The following is an 18,765-nucleotide window of genomic DNA, read 5'->3' on the forward strand; positions in this document are numbered from 1 at the left end:
AGATGTAGGTGACTTCCGGTTCATAGAATTTACTGTGCAGAAGGAGGCCATTCGGCCCATCGAGTCTGCACCGGCTCTTGGAAAGAGCACCCTACCCAATGTCAACACCCCCACCCTATCCCCATAACCCAGTAACCCCACCCAACACTAAGGGCAATTTTGGACACTAAGGGCAATTTAGCATGACCAATCCACCGAACCTGCACATCTTTGGACTGTGGGAGGAAACCGGAGCACCCGGAGTAAACCCACACACACACGGGGAGGATGTGCAGACTCCGCACAGACAGTGACCCAAGCCGGAATTGAACCTGGGACCCTGGAGCTGTGAAACAATTGTGCTATGCTGAGCTAAGTCGCACGTTCAGCAGCTCCCGCCAGAAACAGACGTTTGGGCTCTTTTTAGGGGCCCCAGTGGCATTTGTTCGACGGTTCCCAGTGTGGGAAGGTGACAGTACGATTTCCCTGGCACTGTATGGATTGGACCAGGAATGGAGCAGTGAAAAACGTAATTCTGGTGCAGCGAAAAGTGCGAGGGAGGAAAGCCAAGATGGTGGCGGGTGGCGACCAGGCAGCGTGGGCGCAGTGGTCGCAAGAGCAGCAGGAGTTTCTCAAGCACTGCTTCACGGAACTGAAAGCAGAGCTGCAGGAGCCGATGAAGGCTTCGATCGACAAGCTGGTCGAGACCCAGAAGGCCCAAGGGGCAGCGATCCGGGAGGTGCGGCAGAAGGCCTCGGAGAATGAGGACGAGATATTGGGCCTGGCGGTGAAGGTGGAGGCGCACGAGGCGCTGCATAAGAAATGGCAGGAGAAGTTCGAGGACATGGAGAATCGGTCGAGGGGGAAGAACCTGCGGATTCTGGGTCTCCCGGAGGGAGTGGAGTGGTCGGATGCTGGAGCATATGTGGTCACGATGCTGAACACGGTGATGGGCGCGGGTGCCTTCCCGAGGCATTGGCCAAAGGGAAGCTGGATGGGGCCCACCGAGTCCTGGCGTGGAGGCCCAAGTCTAACGAGCCGCCACGGGCGGTATTGGTGCGGTTCCACCACTTGGTGGACAGGGAGTGTGTCCTAAGATGGGCAAAAAAAGGAGTGGAGCAGCAGGTGGGAGAATGCAGAGGTCCGTATATACCAGGACTGGAGCGCGGAGGTGGCCAAGAAGAGGGCCGGGTACAATCGGGCTAAGGCAGTTCTCCATCGGAAGGGGGTGAAATTCGGGATGCTGCAGCCGGCACGACTGTGGGTCACGTTTAAGGACCGGCACCATTATTTTGAGACGCCGGAGGAGGCGTGGACCTTTATTCAGGCCGAAAAGTTGGACACGGACTGAGGGTCGGTTGTGAGGGAGGTCGCGGGGGGCTACTGTGGTTACTGTGCTTGGGGGGGATGTTCTGTTCTGTATTGTTTTCTTGGGTGCTGGGTGGGGTAGGGTGAAGTGGTTCGAAGTGGTGGTTTTGTGAGAGTGTGGGTGTCGGTGGTTGGAAGGACGGGGCCCCGTTGGGGGGAGGGAAGATCGGAGGCCCGAGGTGGGGGAGCTGGGGTTAGGCCGCAAAAGGGAGCTGTGCCAGAGAGGACAGAGCCGGTTTTCCCGTGCGCTCCAGGAGACGACTTTGGGGGAGGCAGATCAGGTTAGGCTGAGAAAGAGGTGGGTAGGGCAAGTTTTCCACTCGGGGTTGGACGCAAAGAATCGAGAGGTGGCGATTTTGGTGGGGGAGCAGGTGTCGTTTGAGGCGCTGAACATCGTGGCAGACAATGGAGATAGGTATGTGATGGTGAGTGGTAAACTGCAGGGGGTGCGGGTGGTATTAGTGAATGTATATGCCCCGAATTGGGACGATGCCGTATTTACGCAGCACATGTTGGGCCGGATTCCGGACCTGGAGGCAGGGAGCTTGATAATGTACTCCCGGATAGACTTCTTCGTTATGAGCAGGGCACTAATCCCGAGGGTGGAGGACACGGAGTATTCGGCCATAGCCATCTCAGACCATGCCCCGCATTGGGTGGAGCTGGAGCTCGGGGAGGAGAGGGACCACGGCCCGCTGTGGTGCCTGGATGTGGGCTTGCTGGCAGATGAGGTGGTGAGCGGGCGGATCCGGGGCTGCATTGAAAGATACCTAGAGGTGAATGATAATGGGGAGGTGCAGGTGGGGGTGATCTGGGAGACGCTGAAGGCGGTGATTAGGGGAGAGCTAATCTCCACTAGGGCCCACAAGGAGAAGGAGAGGAGAGAGAGGGAGAGATTGGTGGGGGAGATTTTAAGGGTGGATAGGAGGGATGCAGAGGTCCCCGAGGAGGGACTACTCAAGGAGCGACGAAGCCTCCAGGCAGAGTTCAACCTGTTGACCACCAAGAAGGCAGAGGTGCCTGTGGGGGAAAGCGCAAGGGGCGGCGTATGAGTACGGGGAGAAGGCTAGCCGGATGTTGGCACACCAGCTTCGGAAGCGGGAGGCAGCGAGGGAGATTGGGGGAGTTAGGGATAAAGGGGGGAACACGGTGCGGAGTGCAGTGGGAATAAATAGGGTATTTAGAGACTTTTATGAGGGGCTGTATAAGTCTGAGCCTCCGACGGAGGAGAGGGGGATGCGTCGATTTTTGGATCGGCTGAGGTTCCCGAGGGTGGAGGAGGAGCAGGTGGCGGGGCTTGGGGCACCGGTAGGGCTGGAGGAGCTGACTAAGGGTCTGGGGACTATGCAGGTGGGGAAGGCACTGGGGCCAGATGGGTTCCTGGTGGAATTTTACCGGAAGTACATGGACCTGCTGGGCCCTCTATTAGTGAGGACTTTCAATGAGGGGGGGGGGCCTACCCCCGACAATGTCCAGGGCACTGATCTCGCTGATCTTGAAGCGGGACAAGGACCCATTACAGTGTGGGTCATATAGGCCAATCTCTCTCCTCAACGTGGACGCAAAGCTGTTAGCGAAGGCGTTGGCTCCCAGAATTGAGGACTGTGTCCCGGGGGTGATTCACGAGGACCAGTAGGGTTTTGTTAAGGGAAGGCAGCTGAATACCAATGTGCGGAGGCTCCTTAACGTAATCATGATGCCTGCAGTGGAGGGGGAAGCGGAGATAGTGGCGGCGATGGACGCGGAGAAGGCCTTCGATAGGGTGGAGTGGGGGTACCTTTGGGAAGTGTTGAGGAGGTTTGGGTTCGGGGAGGGGTTCATTAGTTGGGTTAGGCTACTTCACGAAGCCCCGGTGGCGAGTGTGGCCACGCATCGGAGGAGGTCGGAATACTTTCGGCTGTACCAGGGACGAGGCAGGGGTGCCCCCTAACCCCCTTGTTATTTGCACTGGCAATTGAGCCTTTGGCTATGGCTCTAAGGGAGTCCAGGAACTGGAGGGGGCTGGTCCGGGGGGGAGGAACACGGGTATCGTTGTATGCCGATGTCCTGTTTCTGTATGTGGCGGACCCAGTGGGGGGGATGCCGGAGGTGATGCGGATCCTCAGGGAGTTTGGGGACTTTTCCGGGTATAAGCTCAACGTGGGGAAGAGTGAGCTCTTCGTGGTACACCCAGGGGACCAGGGAAGGGGGATAGACGAGCTTCCACTGAAGAGGGCGGAGTTTTCGGTACCTAGGGATCCAGGTGGCCAGGAGCTGGGGGGCCCTACACAAGCTCAACTTGACAAGGCTGGTGGAGCAGATGGAGGAGGAGTTTAAAAGGTGGGATATCCTGCCACCCTCCCTGGCGGGTAGGGTACAGTCGGTGAAGATGACCGTGCTCCCGAGGTTCCTTTTTATATTCCAGTGCCTCCCCATCCTGATCCCTAAGGCCTTTTTTAAGCGAGAGCATCATGGGATTTGTATGGGCGAAAAAGACCCCGAGGGTGAGAAGGGTGTTTCTGGAGCGGAGTAGGGACAGAGGAGGGTTAGCGTTACCTAATCTGTGTGGTATTACTGGGCTGCCAATGTGGCGATGATATGCAAGTGGGTAATGGAGGGGGACGGACGGCGTGGAAGAGGCTGGAGATGGCGTCCTGTGTGGGCACGAGTCTGGGAGCGCTCGTGACAGCACCGCTGCCTCTCCCGCCGACTAGGTACACCACGAGTCCGGCGGTGGCGGTGACTTTGAAAATTTGGGGGCAGTGGAGACACTACAGGGGTGAGGTAGAGGCTTCGGTTTGGTCCCTGATCCGGGAGAACAATCGGTTCGTCCCGGGGAGAATGGATGGAGGGTTCCTGAGCTGGCACAGGGCAGGAATTAGAAGGACGGGGGACCTGTTTTTAGATGGGACGTTTGCGAGCCTTGGGGCGCTGGAGAAAAAATTAGGGCTTCCCCCCGGAAATGCCTTCAGGTACATGCAGGTAAGGGCGTTTGTAAGACGGCAGGTGAGGGAGTTCCCGCTGCTTCCAGCATTCAGGATCCAGGATAGGGTGCTCTCGGGGGGTGTGGGTTGGAGAGTGCAGGGTCTCGGCGATCTACCAGGAGATGCAGGAGGAGGATGAGACCTCGGTGGAGGAGCTAAAGGGTAAATGGGATGAGGAGCTTGGGGAGGAGATAGACGAGGGTACGTGGGCAGACGCCCTGGGTAGGGTTAATTCTTCCTCCTCTTGCGCCAGGCTTTGCCTGATACAATTTAAGATTCTTCACAGAGCACATATGACAGGGGCGAGGCTGAGCAGGTTCTTTGGGGTGGAAGACAGGTGTGGGAGGTGCTCGGGGAGCCCAGCAAATCACACCCATATGTTCTGGGCGTGCCCGGCGCTGGATGGGTTCTGGAGGGGTATTGCTAGGACGATGTCTAAGGTGGTGAACACCCGGGTTAAGCCGAGCTGGGGGTAGCACTATTTGGGGTATCCGTCGAGTCGGGAGTGCAGGAGGCGAAAGAGGCTGGTATTCTGGCCTTTGCGTCCCTGGTAGCCCGGCGGAGGATTCTGCTACAGTGGAAGGATGCGAGGCCCCCAAGCGTGGAAGCCTGGATCAACGACATGGCAGGGTTCATTAAATTGTAGAGGGTAAAATTTGCCTTGAGAGGGTCTGTGCAAGGGTTCTTCAGGCGGTGGCAACCGTTCCTAGACGTTCTAGCGGAGCGTTAGGAGGTGGTCAGCAGCAGCAGCAACCCAGAGTTTTGGGGGGGGGGGGGGGGGGGACTTTGTTTTTTCTACTGTGTTTATTATTATTGCTTAATGGGGGGTTTGTATATTGGGGGAATTTGTGATGTAGTTGTAAGATGTTTATTTATTTGTTCTTTGTTTTTCTTTTTTCTGTAAAAATTTGAATAAAAATATTTCTAAAACAAAATAAAAGATGTAGGTATGATAGAACTATGCAAGATTTAGGCAAATAGGATCCAAGTAAACTTTTCTTACATGTACAGATTTTAAGTACAAGGAGTCATATGTACAAATTAAGGGAAGCAGAAGAAAACAGGAAATGCAGGAACTTTTATTTTTAATTAAGGTTTAAGTATGTAGAACAGATTACTGGCGCAAATGATGGAGCAAGAAACCTGACCGAGTTTCAGCCAGATGGACCATAGTTCTTCCCTGCCTGAAACCTTTACTACGTTACAACCTTTCTACAATCCAAGCAACACTCATTAACCCTTTGATTCCTAACCATCATTCAGTTTTCTTTTGTTGTTCCCATATTTCACTAACATATCACACTAATATTTCACAGGACGGCACGGTAGCACAAGTGGATAGCACTGTGGCTTCACAGCGCCAGGGTCCCAGGTTCGATTCCCCGTTGGGTCATTGTCTGTGCGAAGTCTGCACGTTCTCCCCGTGTCTGCGTGGGTTTCCTCCGGGTGCTCCGGTTTCCTCCCACAGTCTAAAGATGTGCAGGTTAAGTGGATTGGCCATGATAAATTGTCCTCAGTGATCAAAAAGATTAGGAGGGGTTATTGTGTTACGGGGATAGGGTGGAAGTGAGGGCTTAAGTGGGTCAGTGCAGACTCGATGGGCCGAATGGCCTCCTTCTGCACTATGTTCTATAACAGACATCTGAAATCTTTGTAAGAACCCTCTTGTGCCTTACTGAACACCTCCTGAAAATCCGTAACACACAATATCAACTGAGTTGCAAATTAAAGTAAGTCACCTGAGTCAATTGGTAACTCGCACATGCTCTCCCAGAATTATTTGCTTACCTCAACCACCCTCTCCAGGAGGGGTTCCAGCCAGTGTTCGTTGCATTCGCAATGACTGTCAAGAAATGTAAGGATGTTTGCTTGTGCTGCATCAGCTCCCCTGACACGCGAACGCATTAGCCCTGTGAGGGTAAGGGAAGAAAAGATCCTCAGTAAGTTTCTTTTAAAGAAAAAGTCAAACAAAAAATAGCACAATCTTTCACTTGATTCACCTTCACGTCTGTTGTTTCGAAGAATTCGGACCTTCTCAATCTTTGACAACAAAGTTCCATCTTCAGCTGAAAGTAGACATGAAATGAAATGAATGAAAATCGCTTATTGTCACAAGTAGGCTTCAAATGAAGTTACTGTGAAAAGCCCCTAGTCGCCACATTCCGGCGCCTGTTCGGGGAGGCTGCTACGGGAATTGAACCGTGCTGCTGGCTTACCTTGGTCTGCTTTAAAAGCCCGCGATTTAGCGCTGTGCTCACATTTTTTTTAAACAAAATGTATTTAAGAGACCACCTTAACTATGAAGAGTTAAAACAATTCCTACTTACCGTTGTCACTATAATCATCGACCAAAATGATTTCTTTGATTAGATGTGGCGGACTTTTTCTAAGCACACTAAAGAGAAAATCAGAGAATTACAGTCAATTATTTGAAAATAAATGCAAGAAAACATAATGATTAGCAGTTTGCAGCACTGCTTTATTGAACATAGAACTTGAAGTTCAATTTTTGTAAAACCCTTATCTATGCTGTTCCTTGTATTTACATGACTTTTTTTTTTAAACACGGAATTAACTCAACAACTTAGTACGTGGAGGCAGTTTGTGGAGAAATTTAGCTCAGGGGAATATTTCAGTGAAAAATAGTTTCTGGCACATTTATTATTTTAAGAAAAAGGTTCGAAATAGAGGAACAAAAGCTGATCCTTCAGTCTCCTGAGCCTTATTTGCATTTAATAAGGTCATTGTTGATCTGTATCTCAACTCCTCCTATCTCCCTTGGTTTTGCAACTCTTAGTACATTTGCCTCTGTTACAATCCCCTAGGAGACTATTACCTGAATTCCAGTGACCGACTGAAAGAGCACAACATAACACTTCAAGTTTAAAGACTTTTACTGTAATAAACATACCACAAGCAACATTGACTATCACTATTTTTGAAGGCAACTTATACTTTAAACTACAGAGAAGATCCCCCATGTAATTTTTAACACAAGATATGGAGTAGACCATATCACCTGTCGAGACTGCTATAATTATTATAGTATTATTCAATACTATAATCATGGATGATCTTGGGCTTCAATTCCACTTTCCATATCCCTGGATTCCCTGAGACACCAAAAATCTGTCTATCCCAGCCTTAAATGCAATCAACAATGGAGCATCCAAAACCTTCTGGAGTGGAGAAATCCAAAGATTCACGAACCTTTTGAGTGAAGTAATTTCTCCTCATCTCAGTCCTAAATAATCGGCCCCTTACTTTGAGTCCATGCCCCCAAGCAGATTGCCCAAGCAGAGGGAACAATCGCTCAACGTCTACTATATCAAGCCCAAGCCCCTTCAGAAATTTATATGTTTCAGTGATATCACCATTTCTTCTAATAAATTCCAGTGTTACGATCCTAGTTGACTTTACTACTAGCAAGTCAGGTGCCAGAGTGGAACATGCTCATTAGATCCTAACTTTTATTTTTTTCTTTAGAGGCGTGGATGAACAGAGTCGTAGGACTGCCGATTAATTTTTAACAAAAGAATAAAAAATTTATTGAACAAGACACAATTAACTATAATACATTACTCCTTCACCCCAGCTGTTACTTTACAGATATTGATATGTGAAGAGGGCATTTTTAGTTATTAGACATTGCACTGCATTCAGTTTAAAAATTCTAGCTCCATTATTTACTGGAGAAGTTAAAACATTCAGTTCTGACTGGGGAACAAGCTGCCAATTTGTAAAAAATACAGTACAAGGACACAATTTGTCAGTGGGGCCAGTTCTCAGGCAGGAACTAGCCAGGTGTTAACTCTCACGGTCTGTATAACAATGCGTCAGTCTACCATTGGCTCTGGCTCCAGGATGTCTGCCGATAACAACAGGAATGGGCGACTGATAGCCACACACCAGATATCATTAATTGCAAGACAACATATGTGCCTTTGTAATGATTGGGTAGTTTAATTCAGCATGCGGACCTTTGATGTGATTGGTTAATTATTCTCATATACTAAACCTAATCGATAGTCATAATTGCACATAGATAACTAGTAACAAGTGATTGGAATGTGCTAATTTTGGTAACAAATGTGGAGTATATATACACAGGGTAGGAAGCAGGGCAGGGTTGTCTGGTGTGCGTGTTGCTTATGCCACCAGCCCATTTATAACTGTAACAAAGACTTTGTTCATAACTGTGAGAGTCTTTGCCTGTCCTATCACGAGCGTGAGGGTGAAGTACACAGTCCAATAGATGTACAATTTGCCCCTCTACAATAAGGATAACACAAGTTACAAAATCTTATACTATGTTCTCAGTATGTACACAGTCCATGCTCAGGCACACCACATTCTGAAACCAAATGACAGATGCCACCCAAAACAAGTTGGTAGGTTTCTCATCAAATCCCCTGAGATGCTTGTCACTTTTTAAGCCGACTGGTCTCACTGGAACTCTGGCTTTCACACAAGGGTTTCCAAACTCCTCTCTCAAAGAACACACTTTGAAATTTTCACCCACAAGGTTCTCTCTCAGATACTTTCACCAAGGATCCCCATCCAGAATTTCAACCTTTCCTTTCAGTATTCCTCTGCCTGGGGCACCCTGTGCATTCAAGCTTCCACACAGTCTCTCAGGTATCTAGCCACACTAACGCTACTGCTTCACAGGCTGTATCAAGGTGTCACCAACCTGCGGATTTATTTGGATGTCTGGCTTCACATAGCTGACTTCTCCAAGTGTGAACATCATGCACCTCACCAGGCCCAACACCACCTCCCCCCCCAACACCCAACTTGAAACTCTTAACAACCCAAACTTGTTTCCGGGTAGAAGCCAGAACCTCTATTCCACCCTAAATTAGAGAGACAGTCCCAAAACATAACAATCTTATAAACTTCATATTTGTAACACCCAAGCCACACACCATCCTGACTTGGAAATATATTGCCGCTCCTTCACTATCGCTGGGCCAAAGTCCTGGAACTCCCTCCCTAACAGCACTGTGGGTACCTGCACCACATGTAGTGGTTCAAGAAGGCAGCTCACTGTCACTTTCGCAGGGGCAATTAGAGATGGGCAATAAATGCTGGCTTAGTCAGTGACATCCACATCCCATGAATTCATTTTTTAAAAACCTGCCATGACAGGTTAGTGTGCAGGAGGGCATACCAAATCAGTAACATAAAGGGGCTGACTTGTGCGCAGTCTGAAAGGAGCTTTTAGGTTGCTGTGTGGCTGCCCAACTTAGAGGCAACATGTTCCAAGGGCAATGTCCAGTGGAGAAAGAATCACCAAGTTGTTGTGAGCTGGAATGCGCTGCCTGAAAGTGTGGCGGAAGCAGATTAAATAGTAACTTCGAAAAGCGAATTACCGAAGATCTCACACCTTGCAGTGTTGGTGCCCTGTCCTGTCAATAGCCGTCAAAGTCACTGAAGCTTCGATTCTGGCTCACATGTCAATTGTGGACCGGTTTGGCATCTTGCAAGCAGCTGCCTGCCACTGCATCTCACTTTGCCAGTACATTCATTTCACAACAGAAGTGACCGCTCAGTATCAAAGGTATTTATTGGGTTTTGTCACCATCACTGCAGGCCCTCGGGTGGCGGGACTTATCTAGTGAACCCGTGTGGCCATCAAGGCAACAAGTGACTGGCCACAAAGATCTATCAAGAGGAAGGGCCTTGCACTCCCTGAACATTTAACTGATCTGCAACCCATGAGCTTCCTCCACATGTGTGCTGGCTTTCCTGCCAGCTGCCACAACTCCTTCATCCTTTGGCTCAGATCTGTACTCCAACTCCCATGGATGGATCCCAGAGGAAATGGGATGTTCCTTGGAAACATAGCTACTCGCCCCTTGATGGGAGCTCCAGACAGAGGAAATAAAATCAATGCCACCTGTTCAGTAGGACAACCATTGAGCAGGCCGTCAGGGGTCTGAAGATACAAATACGGTTCGTGCATGGTCAGGGGGCTGCCTCCAATACCCTCCTACTCAGATCAGCGCAGAAGGAGGCCATTTGGATCATTGTGTTCTTGCTGGCACTCAGCAAGTGCAACTCATCTAGTCCCACTCACCTGCAATTTCCCCCTTAGTGCTGCAGATTGTTCACTCTCTAGGAAGCTACCAATTTCCTTTTGAAAGCTGCAATTGAATCTGCCTCCACCACAATCTCTGACAGTGGATCGAGATCCTAACCCACCGGCAGTGTAAAAATGTGTTTCCTCATGTCGCCATTGCTTATTTTATCAATCATCTTAAATCAATGACCTCTGGTTCGCGATCCTTGTTGAAACAGAACAGTTTCCCCCTCATCAACTCTGTCCAGACTGCTCATGATGAGCACCTCTATTGAATTGCCTCTTGATCTTCTCTTCATTAAGAATACTCTCGGCTTCTTCAACCTATCCATGTAACTGAACTTCCTCATTCCTGGAACCATTCTTGTGAACTTTTCCTGCAAGCTCTCCAATACCTTCTACATCCTTTGTAAAGTGTTGCACCTAGAAGTGGGCACACTACTCCAGCAGAGGCTGAACCAGTGTTTTACACAGGTTTATCACAATTTTCCAGCTTTTATATTCTGTGCCCCTACTTATAAAGCCTAGGGTCCCAAATGTTTTCTTAACTTTATTGTGGTGGTCTGCTATGTTCTCCGTAACAGCGAGATGTGGGCCTTGAGGATGGCGAGGCCATGAAAGGAGACAGCTCTCCAGGGAGGAGACAGAGCAGGGGGAAGACCAGGCAGAGGGAGATGAAGTTGAACAGAGGTGTCCCTGCTGCATGACAGGGACATACTCCTCCTTCCACCATCCAGGAACAGGATAATAATAATCTTTATTATTGTCACAAGTAGGCTTAGATTACCACTGCAATGAAGTAACTGTGACAATTCTGAATTCTCCCCCTTTGTAACCAAAACTTGTGTGGCGTGAATGTAACTTGCCACTTGCCAGGCCAAGCCTGGATATTGTCCAGGTCGTGCTACATTTGGACATGAACTATTTGATCTTAATAATAATCTTTATTGTCACAAGTAGGCTTACATTAACACTACAATGAAGTTACTGTGAAAATCCCCTAGTCGCCACATTCCGGAACCTGTTTGGGTACACGGAGGGAGAATTCAGAATGTCCACTTCACCTAACAGCACGTCTTCCAGGACATGTGGGAGGAAACCAGAGCACCCAGAAGAAACCAAAGCAGACATGGGGAGAACGTGCAGTGGTTAGTGCTGTGACTTCACAGCGACAAGGTCCCAGATTCGATTCCCCGCTGGGTCACTGTCTGCGCGGCGTCTGCACATTCACCCCGTGTCTGCGTGGGTTTCCTCCCACTGCTTTGGTTTATTCTCACAGTCCAAAGATGTGCAGGTTAGGTGGATTGGACATGCTAAATTGCCCTTAGTGTCCAAAAAGGTCAGGAGGGGTTATTAGGTTACGGGGGTAGGGTGGAAGTGAGGGCTTAAGTGGGTTGGTGCAGACTCAATGGGCCAAATGGCCTCCTTCTGCACTGTATTTTCTCTGTTCGATTACAAATCTATTCCAGATTTTTCAACTATACTGTCAAACAAGGCTTTCACTCCACTTTTATCGAAGAACAAATTCCAGGTTTCCCACTTTTCTTTCAGGTTTCCTTTGTACTAACTGCTTTTACACAAACTCTGAGATCCAGCTACCGATTTTCATAGTTATTTTACAGCTTCTTCGCAGCTCTATCTGTCTTTACTGAACAGTTCCTTGATCTGGTACCTTTAACCTCCGACTTCTTGGAAACTTCTCTTCATTTCTACAGTTTCTTTATTTAACTGCTCTTCAGATCGCTGCTTTTGTTTTCTTAACCAATACTCCATAGTATCGCTTTTCTTCTAGCAAAGCTGAGTGAAATGTTCTCTCTCCAGCCTTCGAAACCAACTGTCTCTAGCAGAGCTATGAGCTGCCTTCTCTCTCACTACTTATCTCCAACTACAATCAAATTCAGTTAAACTTAAAAGCTTCTCTGCCTTACAAGGTACTAGTTGCTAAGCAACACTGCTGGTGTATTTACTCTTCACGTCGTAGCCCTCTCTAGGCACTATAGAATCACAGTTGGAACAGAAACCAATCCCCACACATACAAACATCTTTGTCCAGCATAAATCTAACTACAGGTTTTACACTTCCAGGCACAGACACAATAAATTAAACCCAGTTAAAACTATACCTTATTGAAATGACTTCCGGGTGCGGCGATGACCAGCGAGGTCGCACGTTTCGGCAGCTCCCGGCGGAACGGACTTTTGGCCTCTTAATAGGAGCCCCAACGGCAATTTAAACAGCCAAAAACACTGTGCGGTAATCCAGAAGGGAATCCCCCCGGACACGCATGGATAAGGGAGAGGATAGCGGCCGGATTGCAGAGGATCCTCTGGAGCAGCAGCAAGGAAGGCAAGCTCAAAGCAAGATGGCGTCGGAAGGTGGCCGTTTGTTATGGGGCCCGGACCAACAAGAGTTCCTGCGGCGCTGTGTGTAAGAATTGAAAAAGGAGTTGAAGAGGGAGCTGTTGGCCCCGATATTACAGGCGATTGAAGGGCTAAAGGAGGAGCAGAAGACCCAAGAGCAGGAGCTTCGGGTCGTGAAGGCAAAGGCTGCTGAAAATGAAGACGAAATACAGGGCCTGGTGGTGAAGACAGAGATGCACGAGGCACAGCACAAAAGGTGTGTGGAAAGGCTGGAAGTACTGGAGAATAATTCGAGGAGGAAGAATTTAAGGGATCTGGGTCTTCCCGAAGGCGCAGAAGGGGCAGACGTCGGGACATATGTGAGCACGATGCTTCACTCGCTAATGGGATCGGAGGCCCCGACGGGCCCTTTGGAGGTGGAGGGAGCTTATCGAATTTTGGCGCGAAGACCGAGGGATGGAGAAATACCTCGAGCTATAGTGGTGAGGTTTCTCCGCTATAATGACAGAGAGACGGTCCTCAGAGGCGAAGAAAACTCGGAGCTGTAGGTGGGAGTACGCGGTGATCCGCGTATACCAGGATTGGAGTGCGGAGGTGGCGAGAAGGAGGGCAAGTTTTAATTGGGCTAAGGCGGTGCTTCACAAAAAGAAGATCCAGTTTGGAATGTTACAACTGGCGAGATTGTGGGTCACACACCAAGGGAAGCACCACTATTTTGAGACGGCAGAAGAGGCGTGGACATTCATTGTGGACGAGAAGCTGGAATAGTCTGGCGAGAGAAAGAACTTTTGGGACAAAGTGGTGGGGTGATTATGTGGGGTGAGGAAAAATGGGGGGGGGGGATGTTTTTTCAATTTGTTAATCTTGCGATCTTGTAACTTTTCTCTCTTCCCCATGTTGGGGGGGGGGGGGGAGTATGAGGAACTGTGGGCGCCGGTCATTAGGGGTGGGGCTGAGTGGGAAACGCGGGTTTTGTTCCCGCGCTATGGTAATTCTGGGGGGAACAGGGACGCAGGAAGGAGGGGGTCTCGCACAGTGGGGGTAGAGGACAAGGGGGGAAGCCGAGGTCAGCCAGAGTTCGCTGACTTCTGGGAGCAACATGGGGGGTGCAACTACGCTAGAAAGGGATCTAGCGGAGGGGGGGTTAACTGGGTTGCTGCTGCTAAGGAGAAGGGGGAGCTGTTATGGGGTGGGGTGGGCGAGGCGGGAGGGCGCCGTCGGGGGGATACACGGGTACGTGGGAACCGGGTGAGGAGCTGGGTTAAAAAAGGGGATGGCTAGTCGACAAGGGGGGGGGGTAAAGAGCCCCCCAACCCGGCTAATCACGTGGAACGTGAGAGGGCTGAACGGGCCGATTAAAAGGGCACGGGTACTCGCACACCTAAAGAAACTAAAAGCAGATGTGGTTATGTTGCAGGAGACGCATCTGAAACTGATAGACCAGGTCAGACTACGTAAAGGATGGGTGGGGCAGGTGTTTCATTCGGGTTTGGATGCGAAGAACAGGGGGGTGGCTATCTTAGTGGGGAAACGGGTACTGTTTGAGGCAAAGACCATAGTGGCGGATAGTGGGGGTAGATATGTGATGGTGAGTGGCAGATTGCAAGGGGAGGCGGTGGTTCTGGTGCACGTATATGCCCCGAACTGGGATGATGCAAATTCTATGAGGCGTATGTTGGGACGTATCCCGGACCTGGAGGCGGGAAAGTTGGTAATGGGGGGAGACTTCAATACGGTGCATGATCCAGGGCTGGACAGATCGAGGTCCAGGACCGGGAGGAGGCCGGTAGCGGCCAGTGTGCTCAAGGACTTCATGGAGCACATGGGAGGGGTAGATCCCTGGAGATTTAGTAGGCCTAGGAGTAAGGAGTTCTCATTTTTCTCCCATGTCCACAAAGTATACTCACGGATAGACTTTTTTGTCTTGGGAAGGGCGCTGATCCCGAAGGTGACAGGGACGGAATATACGGCCATAGCTATTTCGGACCACGCTCCACATTGGGTAGACCTGGAGGTAGGAGAGGAAAAAGAACAGCACCCACTCTGGAGAATGGATATGGGCCTATTGACGGATGAGGGGGTATGTTTAAGGGTGAGGGGGTGCATCGAAAGGTACTTGGAGCTCAATGACAATGGAGAGGTTCAGGTGGGAGTGGTCTGGGAGGCGTTGAAGGCGGTGGTCAGAAGGGAACTGATATCCATAAGGGCACATAAAGGGAAGCAAGAGGGTAAAGAAAGGGAGCGATTGCTGAAAGAACTTTTGAGGGTGGACAGGCAATATGCGGAGGCACCGGAGGAGGGACTGTACAGGGAAAGACAAAGGCTACATGTAGAATTTGACCTGCTGACCACGGGTAAGGCAGAGGCACAGTGGAGGAGGGCACAGGGTGTACAGTAGGAGTATGGAGAGAAGGCGAGTCGGCTACTGGCCCACCAATTGAGGAAGAGGGGAGCGGCGAGGGAGATAGGTGGGGTGAGAGATGAGGAGGGAGAGATGGAACGGGGAGCGGAAAGAGTGAACGGGGTGTTCAAGGCATTTTCTGAGAGGTTATATAAGGCTCAGCCCTCGGAAGGGAAGGAGGGAATGATGTGTTTCTTGGATCAGCTGGAATTCTCTAAGGTGGAGGAGCAGGAGAGGGCGGGACTGGGAGCACAGATTGAGATGGAGGAGGTGGTAAAAGGGATTGGGAGCATGCAGGCGGGGAAGGCCCCGTGACCGGACGGATTCCCGGTGGAATTTTATAGGAAGTATATGGACTTACTGGCCCCGCTTTTGACGAGAACCTTTAATGAGGCTAGGGAAAGGGGGCAGCTACCTCCGACTATGTCGGAGGCAACGATATCGCTCCTTTTGAAGAAGGAAAAAGACCCGCTGCAGTGTGGGTCCTACAGGCCCATTTCCCTTTTAAATGTAGATGCTAAGCTCTTGGCCAAGGTGATGGCGACGAGGATAGAGGACTGTGTCCCCGGGGTGGTCCACGAGGATCAAACTGGGTTCGTTAAGGGGAGACAGCTGAACACGAACATACGGAGGTTGCTAGGGGTAATGATGATGCCCCCACCAGAGGGGGAGGCGGATATAGTGGTGGCGATGGACGCCGAGAAAGCATTCGACAGAGTGGAGTGGGATTATCTGTGGGAGGTGCTGAGGAGATTTGGTTTTGGAGAAGGGTATATCGGATGGGTACAGCTGCTGTATAGGGCCCCGGTGGCGAGCGTGGCCACGAACAGACAGAGGTCTGATTACTTCCGTCTTCATAGAGGGACGAGGCAGGGGTGTCCCCTGTCTCCGTTACTGTTTGCATTGGCGATTGAGCCCCTGGCCATAGCACTGAGGGGCTCCAGGAAGTGGAGGGGAGTGCTCAGGGGAGGAGAAGAACACCGGGTATCCTTGTATGCAGATGATTTATTGCTGTATGTTGCGGACCCAGTGGAGGGGATGCCTGAGATAATGCAGACACTCAGGGAGTTTGGGGAATTTTCGGGGTGCAAATTGAATATGGGGAAGAGTGAGTTGTTTGTGGAGCATCCGGGGGAGCAGAGCAGGGGAATAGATGACTTACCGCTGAGGAAGGTAACAAGAGATTTCCGGTACTTAGGGATTCAGATAGCCAGGAGTTGGGGAACCTTACACCGGCTTAATCTAACAAGATTGGTGGAACAGATGGAGGAGGATTTTAAGAGATGGGACATGGTGCCCCTGTCACTGGTGGGTAGGGTGCAGGCGGTTAAAATGGTAGTCCTCCCGAGATTCCTCTTTGTGTTTCAGTGCCTTCCGGTGATGGTTACGAAGGCTTTTTTCAAGAGAATTGAGAAAAGTGTCATGAGTTTTGTGTGAGCCGGGAAGACCCCGAGAGTGAGGAGGGGGTTCTTGCAGCGTAGCAGAGATAGGGGGGGGCTGGCACTACCGAGCCTAAGTGAATACTACTGGGCCGCCAATATCTCAATGGTGTGTAAGTGGATGCGAGGAGGGGAGGGAGCGGCGTGGAAGAGATTGGAGATGGCGTCCTGCAAGGGAACCAGCCTACAAGCAATGGTGACGGCGCCGTTGCCGTTCTCCCCGAAGAAATACACCACAAGTCCAGTGGTGGTGGCAACACTAAAAATTTGGGGGCAGTGGAGACGACATAGGGGAAGGACGGGAGCCTCGGTGCGGTCCCCGATAAGAAATAACCATAGGTTTGTCCCGGGGAGAATAGATGGGGGATTTGGAGCATGGCAGAGAGCTGGGATTGTGCAACTGAGAGATCTGTTCGTAGACGGGACGTTTGCAAGTCTGGGAGCACTGACGGAAAAATATGGGTTGCCCCAAGGGAATGCATTTCGGTACATGCAACTGAGGGCTTTTGCGAGGCAACAGGTGAGGGAATTCCCGCAGCTCCCGACGCAGGAGGTTCAGGATAGAGTGATCTCAGGGACATGGGTGGGGGATGGTAGGGGGGGCCCGGATGGGTCCTCAGGGGTGTTTTTGTATAGATATTTTTAATAGGCTATGCATATTGGATTGTTGGATTTTATTTTTGGAGAGTTATTATTTTTGATATGGCAGTTGCCATTTAGTTTATATATTATTTATTTATTTGTTAAAAACGGCCACTGGTATTTATACTGTTTTACTGTTGTAAAAAGAAAAACCTTTGTATTGTTTTGTTTGGCCAAAAAATTTGAATAAAATATATATTTTAAAAAACTATACCTTATTTCTAATTTTTACCAATACAAATACAAATCTCTTAAAACTACCTTTATTTCCCTAACAATTTATCTGCAACATTGGGCCAGACTTCTGGATTAATAGTCCTATAACATTACAACTATGCTCTCATTCCCATTTGCAGATAATTGGATAGCGCGTCCAAAGAATCTGTAATGGCTTGATGAGCCAAGTGACCTCCTTCTGTCCAGTGTGATTCTATGATATCCAAGTAATTGTAGCGAGATCAGAGTTGAACAGCACTAAATACCAATCAGCAAATGCCACGTTGCAATAATGTCAAGTTCATTTTTATGTTTGCGCATAGCAAATATTTTTCCCAAAGTAGCATCTGAGTCAAGTTCTTATGGTGCATGAAAGGAGCCAGAATGAAAGTGATTCACTGAGTGGAAGTGAATAAACATTTAGTACTGCATACACTGAAACGAAGACTTTTAAACTGGGACCCATCAGGATTGTGACAGGAGCCCCTGGGGCCACAATTCTGTTAACCTATCAAGAGATTTAAAACAAAGTAGTCTACTTGGCTTGCAGTCCATTCATCACCATAAGCATTTACTCCCTTCACTACTGACGCACAGTGGTAGCAGTGTGTACAAGATGTACAGCAGTAACTTGCCACAGCTTCTTGAACAGCATCTTTTAAACCCACGCCATCCACCATCTGACAAAAGGCGCTAGGCACATGGGAACACCACTACCTCCAAGTTCCCCTCCAAGTCACATACCATCGCGACTTGGACATACATAATAGATCCATCATTGTTGCTGTATCAAAATCCCTCTTTCAGGGTATGACATGATGAGAGGACAGGATCTGCTGCGTTTCCACGAGCTCTAGTGCTACTTACTTATACTTTAATCCTTTTTAAAAATCCTGATGCACAACCCAAATTATTTCACTCTGGTGTGTATGTCCTGTTCTATGTTCCTGGCTAATGGCTTTTGGTCAGTACCACTGGCAGAGGAGGTGCAGCCATGGTTTGCTTTCACTATCAGACAACAACAATACACATGGACCAGACTACCACAAGAGTTTCACAACACCCCTACTGTTTTTCACATGGCTCTACAGGACCACCCGAGGGAACTGCCTGATATGCCCTCCACCATTATTCAGTACGTGGATGACATCCTGGTGGCCTCCATTGATGAAGAAGACCATGAAAGAGACGACTTACGTGTCCTTTTAGACCACCTTAGCTACAATGGACACAAAGCCAGCCTCGCCAAAGCACAAATTTCCCAAGATGAAGTTGTCTACAAAGGCAAAAGAGAACTTACCCAGGACAGAA

At 49.5% G+C, this 18,765-nt stretch overlaps 1 protein-coding gene across 1 annotated transcript in view; it reads right to left on the reverse strand.

Moving 5' to 3' along the window:
- The window catches only part of galnt2 (UDP-N-acetyl-alpha-D-galactosamine:polypeptide N-acetylgalactosaminyltransferase 2), a 168,442-nt gene that overhangs the window by 83,824 nt on the left and 65,853 nt on the right, over positions 1-18,765 (reverse strand). The window contains exons 5-7 of the mRNA XM_072498458.1: positions 6,638-6,705; positions 6,311-6,376; positions 6,099-6,220 (exon numbers count right to left, since the gene is read on the reverse strand). Coding sequence (XP_072354559.1) covers positions 6,099-6,220; positions 6,311-6,376; positions 6,638-6,705 — 256 coding nt within the window. The remainder of the gene's footprint in view (positions 1-6,098; positions 6,221-6,310; positions 6,377-6,637; positions 6,706-18,765) is intronic.

The sequence above is a fragment of the Scyliorhinus torazame genome, chromosome 4 (genome assembly GCF_047496885.1).
Source record: "Scyliorhinus torazame isolate Kashiwa2021f chromosome 4, sScyTor2.1, whole genome shotgun sequence".
NCBI lineage: Eukaryota > Metazoa > Chordata > Chondrichthyes > Carcharhiniformes > Scyliorhinidae > Scyliorhinus > Scyliorhinus torazame.